This window comes from Humulus lupulus, chromosome 2, assembly GCF_963169125.1.
Source record: "Humulus lupulus chromosome 2, drHumLupu1.1, whole genome shotgun sequence".
Taxonomy (NCBI): domain Eukaryota; kingdom Viridiplantae; phylum Streptophyta; class Magnoliopsida; order Rosales; family Cannabaceae; genus Humulus; species Humulus lupulus.
The window spans coordinates 272612619-272624299 of record NC_084794.1 but is presented as its reverse complement, the minus strand read 5'-3'; the positions used below and the strand labels follow the sequence as shown (position 1 = coordinate 272624299).

General features: G+C 39.1%; 1 protein-coding gene across 1 annotated transcript; it reads left to right on the top strand.

Annotated features, from left to right (window-relative positions):
• Positions 1 to 311: 311 nt before the first annotated feature.
• On the top strand, positions 312 to 1148 carry LOC133819441 (major allergen Pru av 1-like). The gene is made up of 2 exons (XM_062252703.1): positions 312 to 609; positions 700 to 1148. Exons 1-2 carry the CDS (start codon positions 426 to 428, stop codon positions 999 to 1001), a joined length of 486 nt encoding a protein of 161 aa, XP_062108687.1. The 5' UTR covers positions 312 to 425; the 3' UTR covers positions 1002 to 1148.
• Positions 1149 to 11681: the final 10533 nt, after the last annotated feature.

Below are 11681 nucleotides of genomic sequence, written 5' to 3'. Positions count from 1 at the left end.
AGTTCTAAAATTATGTGCACATGGAAACATAAGAATTTGTTTTATTCAACCCGTTCCTCCTAAAATTTAATACAGATACCAAGAATGACTATAACTTCGTTTTCACACATACATAACACGATTAGAAAAATTGACAAACTGGCAAATCATTTGTCTTATAATAATTTTTTTTTGGTGGGCTTTCTTTGACTAAAATACTAATCGTTGAACAAATTAATAATATTCCGACAAATTTAGAGATATCTAAAACATAGTAACAATATGTGTTTTAAAAATTGAGTTGTTTATGGAAAGTAATGTGGAGGCTTGGCATATAAATACCAGTCCGTATGCCCATATATCTTCATCTTCAACACAAGAACCTACTCCAAGTTCAAAACATATCCTCCTTCTCATTTCCTCTTTGATCCCTTTTTGATCATATCATGGGTGTTTTCACTTATGAAACCGAGTTCACCTCCACCATCCCTCCTGCTAGGCTGTTCAAGGCCTTTGTCCTTGATGGAGACAACCTCATCCCAAAGATCGCTCCTCAAGCCATTAAACAAGTAAAGATCCTTGAAGGAGATGGAGGAGCTGGAACCATGAAGAAGATCACTTTTGGAGAAGGTACATTTTACATTTCATCATCTTTTTTATTTTTGTATTTATCAAGAAGCATAGAGCTCATGAATGTGTCATATTTGGTCTAATTTGCAGGGAGTACCTTTAACTATGTGAAGCACAGAGTTGAATCGGTTGACCAAGACAACTTGTGCCACTCTTATACTTTGATTGAAGGAGATGCTTTGACAGACAAGCTTGAGAAAATCTCTTATGAGACCAAGTTGGCGGCTTCCCCTGATGGAGGCTCTATCATTAAGACTGTCAGCAGCTACTACACTATTGGTGATGCTGAAATTAAGGAAGAGAATGTTAAGGAAGGCAAAGAAAAGGCATCTCAGCTCTTCAAGCTCTTTGAGAAATACCTCAATGACCACCCTGATGCATACAACAACTAAACATGTTGAATTTTATGTTTTATGTGTGTTTTGTCAAGTTTTTCTTGTATCATCTGAAGTGTGATTTTTCAAGATTTGTTTTCTGTTAATTGTACTCTATTTGGGGAAGATCTAATAAAATTAAACCTGTATGGCAGCTTTGAATCATTTAAGAAGTTTTTAGTTGTTCTAATAGATTAATAACTATATACAAAGAAGTAATTATTGCTACAGAATTCTAAGAAAAACAAAAAAGTGGTTATGACTACACCTTATCATAAACTTCGAAGGTTTAAATTCCTTGAGACCATTCCAAATAAATTTTGAATTTTTTTAAGAAATTCTTTGTTGCTCTAATATTTTAATTAATTCTCAGAAATAATTTACTCTTAAGATATTGTCTTTACTAAGGCGTATATATAACGGCAAGATTATCATTGATAATTCAGAGAAAAACTACTCTTCATTTTATGTTAGTGGAATAAGTAAAACATTAATTGACTCTAGCACATTTATCATAGTATTAGAGATTGGTTATGAAGGCTAGTTTTGTTAGAATATTTTGTTGAATTGAAAAAGATACGGGAGTTAGTGCCACATTGGTTACGAGAGGATTCCTCATACTTGGCCTATATAAGGAAGTGTAGGCTCAGTAGTTTAACATATAAAATTCTTTAGTTTAAGGTATACAAATACATTAATTATATTTATATTATGGTTTTAGTTAAAAGTTTTATAGTAGTAGAGTTCGGACATATTTGGTTCCGTGAAGTAATTGAGTTACTTGGTGGCCTCGTTTTTTTATTTTGTTATTATTATAGCTCATTATAATTATTGTCTAGATTAATTATAAGTGTTATTTATATTATAGTTATTTATATTGTTTTATTTATAATTATAATATTTATGTATCTTTAATTTAGTAGATATATATTGTATTTATCATATTTTGTTTATTCAACTATTATATCCAATTACATTATATTTTTTCCACAATCTTAGAACATATTCTCGTTTAATATAATATTTGAATGTTAGATATATTTTATATTATTATAATGTTTAATATATCTGTTAGTGATATTTCTATATCTATATATTGAAATATATTGCTATTGCAAAAAGTTCTCTTGAACTTAAATCTCATTAGAGAAGTTCTGTCTAGGAAAGCTGGGTATTAAGTGAGACCTTTTGTGACCCCTCCAACTTTTCCTAGGAACTGAATATTATCAAAGAAACTAGATTGCTGAGGTAGGGGCTAGACCCTCCTAGTATTCTTTGGAAACTATCTAGTAGAGATATTTGTATTTGGCGTTGGATAAATACTCAAAAGAAATATTCTACGAAAAGCTAGACCACGAATGGTTGGGTTTTGACCCTTCTAGGCTAACCTGCGAATTATCTTTAAGTTTGATCAAAGTGAACCCGTATAATTTTCCGCTGTTAGGAAAATAACACTATTGGTTTTGTGATTTCAAACAAAATGACAACTGAAGCAAACCAAAATGGCGGGAATAATGAGGTGAAAGCTGAGTCACCAGTTGTTATCCCTGTTTTCCACCCGTAACACGTGGCATGACCTAGTCGGTTCGGGGGCCCTCTTAAAGAGATCTAGATCCATCCTGAGCCCGATGAATAAGGAAGAAGAAAGTCCTGATAGCCCATTCGCCAATGAGCCCAACAACGTTCGATGGGTGCGACCATAACAAGGGACCCAGGACCAAGATGCAGGCCCAACTCATCTTCCCGGTCCCAACCTACCCGTATCCTCCGGGATGCTAATAGAGATGGCAGGCTCACTAGTCCGGGAATAGATCTTGTCAAGAATGAACTTGAGTCTTGGTGAACGAACCAGGACTCTGGTAAGTGAACCGGGACATTAGCAAAGGAACCCGGACCAGACGTCTGGATAGGGCAAGTTTGATCTTCCTTGATGCTGACATGTCCCTAAGAAACACAGAAGTTGGTCTCCTCAACTAACCTGCAGAAGAGGTTACGCACGGAACGTACGATGTTCCTAGGAAACAGTACTGCCATTACTCTGATAGACCCTGTCCGCAGGGTCCCCTTAGAAGCCCACGCAGACCAATCTGAAATTACGTACTATTGGTAGTTGTAAGGCTTGACCATGCCCAAGCTAGCCCAATGGGCCCAGATTACTACATCTTGTTATATAACATTCTTTGTATTATGACTCCATTAGTGAGTAAACCGTGATTACATCCTTATTGGGTCCGAATTAGTTAGGCCGAAGCCCACTGCACTTGACTGCCTATAAATAGGGCCAATTGTGCATTGTAGTGGGGATCTCAGATTTTTTCTTATAAGCAATTACTCTGCTCAAACTTCCAGGAAACTCCATTGTCAAAAGCTCTCTTGAATCTAATACAATAGACTCGTGGACTAAGGCTCGTTAACGCCCCAACCATGTAAAAACTTTGTTTGTTTATCTTTGATCCTTTCTTTCTAGCTCTTATTTCTGAATATATTTCTAGTTCCTGAAAAACTCGGTAAACATTTTGGTGTTTTCATTGAGAACTGAAGAAAGCGTGAATCAACCTTGATCATCTGCAAAAATGATGAATACTAGACATACCATGTTTGATCCTGCTCGCCTGCAACAATAAGACAATGGAGAACCATTTCCCGATTAGACATTTCCTCAAGACCAACTTGAGGATACACCTTATCAGGGCCCCTGCTTGACAATTCCTAGAACTTCAGGGACGAGGGTGATTACGACAAAGGCTACTATGAGGAAGATGAAGGGGAGTACGAAGATCACGAGGTCAAAGGTCTCGTCGATCATGAAGAAAAGAATATGGAGCCTGAACAGGAGGATCCAGAGGTATTCTACCTGAGACAACAAGTCCTAGATCAATAATCCAAGATAACTGAACAAAAAGAAGCCACCCGCCAGATGCAAGAGTCCCTCCTGGCTCTTCAGGCCTTCATTGCTGCCCAAGGATTGGCAGCCAATCCTTTAACCATTCCGCCTCCAGGAACGCAACCGCCTGTCCCACCGATCAGTACTGGCCTACCTAACAACACTAGCCCTATCCCTTCTCTGGGACCACATCTCGAAGCCGGCTCGTCGAATCCTGCTCAAGAAAAAGGAAAAGCTAAAGTGGTTGATCCTGTGGGAAAAAGAAACCCCCAGAAGAAAGCTCATCCCATTCCAAAAATCAGGGCTAACCCAGCGCAATTCCCTAGGAAGGAACGGATGAATCCTGTCCCAAGACAAGATCATCCGAATGATCAGCAGGGGAAGCGCCCGTAGGGTGTCAAGCCCCGAAATTTCTTAGATAAGATGAATTGGAACGACGCTTCTATCCCAGCGCCTCCATGAACAAAGATCACGGAGGGCACAAACGTGAAGGAGAATCGAAGGCCATCAATTCGGGAGACAATACTTCTCGGGTGGACTTGCGTGATGGCCTTAATGCTCGAAAGGAGCGGGCCCACAAAGAAAAGATTCACCCCCAAGGAGGCGACTTGAGGAATAATCTCAACGATAGGAGGAATAAGAGAGTCCCCCTAGATGATGGAATGGCCAAACAGTTCATGGAACGGTTGGCCGCTCTTAAGAAGGTCACAGATCGCTTGGTCCAAAAACAAGAAGGCAGAGGTTTCGATTCCAAATAAGAGGAAAAGGAGCCATGCGCCAAACACTTCCTGGATGCGGTACTATCAAATGGGTTCAAGATGCTGAACCTACCCACCTACACTGGGAACGCAGACCTCAAGGACCATTTATCCCACTACAATCGCCTGATGACCATGGCTCACGTTTATGACAACGGTAAGTGCTTATGTTTCTCGATCACTCTAGCTGGGCCTGTAGAAGAGTGGTGGAAAAGACTCAAGCCGGGATCAATCCAATATTGGTCCGGATTGCAGTCAGTGTTCCAGAAGCAATTCGTGGCCACCATGAAGATGGACATGCAAATTAGTGCGCTGGCCAATGTCAAACAACATCCTACGGAGACCCTCAAGGCTTACATCCAACACTTCATGGAGGAAGCCTCGAAAACTAAAGTGGATGATGGACAAGGCCTGGTAGCTCTCCGATCCGAGATTAGAGTTGGATCCCTTCTTTGGGATGACATGCAGCGCAGCAAGGCGACTGCCCTTGAAGAGTTCATCAGAAGGGCACAAGGTTTCATCAACTGGGAGGAGGCCCGAATCCAAGCCTTTGGGTGGCAGCCAGCAACCCAGTCAATTGGCCAAACCTTCCCTGAATACGGAATGCAGTATCCCGCAAATTTTTATTTGGCATCCCCGACGACTTCCGGATCCGCTGGTACACATAGGATGCCATTCATGACAATGACGGTCTATGGGCCCACTTCAACAGTATATGTTCTGTCTCCATCAACCCCATTTTCCAGGTATGGAACGACGCCCACCAGATACGGTGTCGCGCCCGGCGGTGCCCAATCGCTCCAAAATAAAGGAGCTGAGGCCAACATAAACCCTTCCTGAGGAAAGAGATCAGGCAAAGGTCAGAAACGGTTCGAGCCCTCAAAAACGGGAAAAATGGGTTATGAACCCCAATACACAGAGTACACTAACCTGGTTGACACCAGGGAAAACATGTATCTGACAACGAGCAATGTAGTCTGTTACCAGAAGCCAACCCCCATGTTCAAAGGGGGAAATAATTCGAAGGACACCAACAAGAGATGCGCCTACCACAAGGATGAGGGTCATACGACCGAAGAGTGTCAACTGCTAAAGGACGAGATTGAGAACCTGATCAAGTTGGGGCTTCTCCACCAATGGGTCAAGATGCCAATAGGGGTTTCAGGACTGCCAGCAGTTCCCGGACAACCTACGGCCCCAAGTGCACCTGGATCGTACTGACCTCCTCAGGGAGGGTACGATATAGGTTTGAGAGCACAAGCCCCTCAGTAGGCCCCAATTATGCAATAACCTGGACTTGGAATGCCATATACTCCCAGAACAGTGCCTCCATGAATAGATGGTCACGTGGCCACCATATCAGGAGCCCGCATCTAGGAGGACCATCCCAGAATGATAATAAATGATACCTCAACGAACTCAATCAGGACCATGAGGTATGCCCCTTGCTCCAGACTCTGACCCAATGCCCGAAGTTAATGAACCTGCCTATCACGTTCATAGAAGAGGATGCCCGGAACGTTCATTTCCGGCATCATGATCCCTTGGTCATTGATGCCCAAATCGCCAACAAAAGGGTATCCTGAGTGTTGGCGGATGACGGGAGCTCCATCAATGTACTATTCAAGGTGGCCTTCACAACAATTGGTTTGACCGAGGTAGATCTAGCTTTATGCCCAACACAGATCTACAACTTCAATGGGGATTCATTGTTGCCGATGGGTATGATTCAACTACCCATGACGTTGGGGAACAAGATTCAGGGCTCGTTCAAATATTGTACATTCGTAGTGGTGGACTGCCACACCACATACAACGCTATTTTTGAAGTTCCCATGCGATAACAGAGGAGTGGCAACCGTTCAAGGAGATCAGAAGAGCACCTGAAAGTGCTATCACATCTCCGCCCGACTAATCTACATGGTCCATGAAGAGGAAAACACTGATCCAATTCCACCAAAATAGCCAGCACAGAGGGTGGTCCGAGAAGAGGATGAATTGGATCTGCGGATACGAGTGGATAAGGCATTGGACCCCATGGAGGAGGTGTGCATCAGTGACAGCGACCCGACCAGAGTAATCCGAGTCGGGAGGCACATGATGTTATATTATTTTATAATATAATGTAATATTATATTATATTATAATATAATTTTTTAGATTGAATAAATATGATAAAGAGTGTCACATATTGTAACATATAATAGAGAGTTACAATATTTAGATATATGAGATATATCCAAATAATGTAACATATTTGGTGTTACAAATTTTTACCTTCCAACTATTATCTTTTATTGTGTAAATTTGTTGTTACACAATATTGAGATGAATTTAATAAAGCCATATCTGAAATGACTGTTAGAGATATGATTTTAACCCCAATAATGTGTTTTGGGAGTTACAAAATCATTTGGGAGGGTTTGGAACCGTTTGGAAAAATAGCACATTTTTAAGTGTTGAAATTGGTCGGTGGCCGCGGCTTGTGGGATAGAGACCAGTGGTCGCGGCCACAGGCCAAAAACTGACCAATTTTTCAGTTTTTTCAATATTTTTTGAACGGTTAAAAAAAACCCAAATAACTCCCAAATCTCATTTTTAATTCCATATTAATCCAATTAAACATTAGTAACATCCATGGGGGTTGGTGGAATTTGAAATTCAAAGGGTGTCTCTAAACTCTATAAATAGGAGCCTATAACTCACTTGTAAGACACAACTTTTCTATCCATTAGAGCACTTGGCTAGAACACCTTGAGGCTTGATAATTCTAGAAAGCTTTTCTAATATCTGAGAGAGATCCCTTAGTGCTTGAGTTAGGGGGAAATAAGATTTTGGACAAAGGTTTTAAATCTTGTTCAAGTTGGTGATCCCCAACCCTCTTCACTTAGGTTGTGTAAGTGAGAGATTTCTTGTATTTTTGCTCTCCATTTTATTGTATTGTTTTCTTCTTATTCTCTTGTTCTTTTTACTTGTATATTTTTTTTAAGAGTTGTAATCCTTTCTTTTGTTTCAACCACCTTTATTTTACTTGTAATCTTTTGCTTAGAGTTGTATGCTCGCCATTCTCTTATTCTTCATTTTCTTTGTTTATTTGTAATTTTCAGTTATAGAGTTGTAACTTCTTTTTAATCAATCATTATTTCTTTGTAATATATTGCATATAGTTGTAATTTCTTACCATTTCCATTAAGGCAAATACATTTTTTTCCTAACATTCAAAAGCTTAACCCTTTGTTTGTTTCAATGGAAGGTGAGACCATTAAAATCATGAATCAAGACCTAGTGAGGTTGGATAGGTTTGGTGGGTCCAATTTCACTAGGTGGCAAGACAAGGTGAGATTCCTTTTGACCACTCTCAAAATCGCCTACATTCTAGAATCCACTCTAGAACCTCTCCCAACGCATCCGACAAGGACACTCCCGAGGAGGTGGAGAAAAGAAGAAAGAGGGAGGAGGACAATCTCCTTTGTAGGGGTCATAACCTCAACACCCTATCCGATAGGCTCTATGACCTCTACACCGAGACCAAATCGGCCAAGCAGATATGGGATGCACTTGAGAAAAAGTTCAAGGTGGAAGAGGAATATACCAAAAGGATTTTGATATCTCAATACTTCGATTTCAAATTTTCTGGTGATAAACCTATTCTTCCTCAAATTCATGAATTGCAAATAATTGTTAACAAACTGAAAGTTTTAAAGATTGAGCTTCCCGAGGCCTTTCAAGTTGGTGCTATAGTGGCTAAATTACCACCAACTTGGAAGAGCTATAGGAAAAGAATCATTCATAAGAATGAGGATTATTCTTTGGAGGAGATCCAAAAGCATATTCGAATCGAAAAGGAATCGATATGTAGAGATAAACTTGTGGAGGGGTCTAATGGAGAGACTTCCAAAGCAAATGCGCTGTCACAACCAAAGCATCCCAAAAACAAAGGGAAAAAGGGTAACGAGAAACCTTTGGGTCCAAAAACCAACCCAAACAAGTTTAAGGGTGAGAAATGTCATTGCTTTGTGTGTGGGAAAAATGGTCACTATGCTATAGAGTGTAGGCATAGAAAAGACCAACAAAGACCTAAGGTGAACGCAACTCAAGAGGAAAACATAGTTGCTACCCTTAGTGAGGTGAATGCGGTCCAAGGCAAGGTGGAAGGGTGGTGGTATGATACATGTGCTACCGTCCATGCCACCTATGACAAATCATTGTTCAAGACCTTTGAAGAGTTAAAGGGCAGAGATTCAAATGGGCAATGAGGGCAAATCCAAGGTACTTGGCAGAGGTACCATTGAAGTCTTTTTCACTTCCGGTAAGAAAGTTACATTAGTGAATGTACTTTATGTTCCCGAAATGAGTAGAAACTTGGTAAGTGATGATTTGCTTGGCAAGCCCGGCATTAAAGCCATTTTTGAGTCCGATAAACTTATACTTACCAAATCAAATGTATTCTTGGGAAAATGGTACTCTTGTGTGGGAATGGTTAAATTGTGCACCAATGATGTAACTTTCAATGTTATCAAGAAAAATGCTAATTCCGCCTCTATTGTTGAGTATGATTCTTTATTTTTGTGGCATCTTAGACAATCACATATAGGTTTTTCAACCATGAAAATAGTAGTAAAATGTGGTATGATTGCATGCAATATTAAAAACTATGGTAAATGTGAAACATGTGTTCAGGCAAAAATGATTAAGAAACCATTTCTTAGTGTAGAAAGATCATCTAATTTACTAGATTTAATCCATAGTGATCTTTGTGAATTAAATGGTGTTTTAACTAGAGGTGGTAAAAGGTATTTTCTTACTTTTATAGATGATTTTAGTAGATATACCTATGTGTTTCTTTTAAAGCATAAAGATGAAACTTTTGATGCTTTTAAATTGTATAAATTAGAAGTTGAAAATCAACTAAATAAAAAGATTAAGGTTCTAAGAAGTGATAGAGGAGGAGAGACTTCTCTAATGAATTCAATACATTTTGTGAAGAAAATGGTATAATTCATGAGTACATTGGACCTTATACACCACAACACAATGGTGTTGCCAAAAGGAAAAATAGGACTTATCGAGAGATGATAAATTCTATGTTGGTGTTTTCTAAGTTGAACTTCAACTTATGGGGTGAAGCACTTTTAACCGCTTGTCACATTCTTAATCGAATACCGATAAAGAAAAATGAGATATCTCCATATGAGTTATGGAAAGGAAGAAAACCCAACATAGGGTACTTCAAAGTGTGGGGGTGTCTTGCATATTGCAAGAAAAACAAACCTAATAGAACAAAGTTAGGTTCAAGAGCCATAAAGTGTGCTTTTTTTTGTTATGCCAACAATGGTAAAGCTTATAGGCTATTAGACTTAGAGTCTAATATTGTGATTGAATCTAGAGAAGTTGAATTTTTTTAGAATATGTTATGCGACAACAATTCTTAAGCTTCAGCATCTCTAAAGGAAAATTTGTTATATGAGAACAATTCTCAAGCTTCTACATCCAAAGTTAATTCTCAAGAGGAGAATTCTCAAAAGGATGTAAAGCAACCCTTTGAACCTAGAAGAAGTCAAAGGCTTAAAAATCATAAAAGTCTAGTAGTGGATGAGATAAATTCTCAACAAATTTCATTCTACATGGTAGAAGGAAATAGAGAGGAAGTTATTAGGAAAATTCCTATTGTACTTCTCGTTGAGGATGATCCTAAGACTTATAGAGAAGCTATGCAATCAAGAGATAGTGCATTTTGGAAAGAAGCCATCAACGATGAGATGGATTCCATTCTTTCCAATAACACTTGGGAATTGGTAGACCTCCCACCGGTGTCTAAGCCAATTGGGTGTAAGTGGGTATTTAGGAGAAAATACCATACTGACGGCACTATCCCAACCTTTAAAGCTAGATTAGTAGCTAAAGGGTTTAGGTAAAAAGAGGGTATCGATTATTTCGATACTTATGTGCCTGATGCAAGAACAACTTCTATAAGAATTTTGTTCACTTTAGCTTCTATACACAACTTTTATGTTCATCAAATGGATGTCAAAACGACATTCCTTAATGGTGACCTCAATGAGGAGGTTTATATGGAACAACCCGAAGGGTTTGTCCTACCAAAATATGAACATAAAGTTTGTAGACTTGTAAAATCCTTATATGGATTGAAACAAGCTTCTAAGCAATGGCATGAAAAATTTGATCAAGCCATCATGTCTAATGGGTTTAGACATAACAATGGAGACAAGTGTTTGTATTCCAAAACTTGTAAGGGATATGTGATCATTGTTTGCTTATATGTGGATGACATGCTTATTCTAAGTAATAGCATGAAAGGGATAGAAGAAACAAAGAGGTTTTTATCATCAACCTTCAACATGAAAGATCTTGGAGAAGTTGATACCATACTCGGTATCAAAGTAAAGAAACATAGTGGGGGTTTTGCATTAGGGAAAGCCCACTATGTTGAGAAAGTATTGACCAAATTTAACCATCTCAAGGTTAAAGATGCCAATACTCCATTCGATCATAGTGTAAAACTAGAGAAGAATGAAGGAAGAGCGGTGACTCAATTGGAGTACGCTAGTGCTATAGGGAGTCTAATGTACGCTGCCCAATGTACTAGACCTGATATAGGATTTGCAGTAAGTAAACTTAGTAGGTTTACAAGTAATCCAAGTGTGGATCACTGGAAGAAAATTGGAAGAGTCCTAGGTTATCTCAAGAAAACCAAAGGACTAAGCCTTCACTACTCCAAATTTCCTTCGATTTTAGAAGGATATACAGATGCAAGTTGGATATCCAATCTTGGGGACAACTTGTCCACAACCGGTTGGGTATTTACACTTGGTGGAGGTGCAATTTCTTGGGGTTCCAAGAAACAAACCTATATATCTCATTCCACTATGGAAGCATAGTTCATAGCTCTAGCTGCTACCGACAAAGAGGCCGAATGGTTAAGGGATCTGTTGATAGAGATTTCCCTAGTCAAAGATAATGTATTTACTATATCGATACATTGTAATAGGCAAGCGACATTGGCTAGAGCATATAGCGGAGTGTATAATGGGAAGT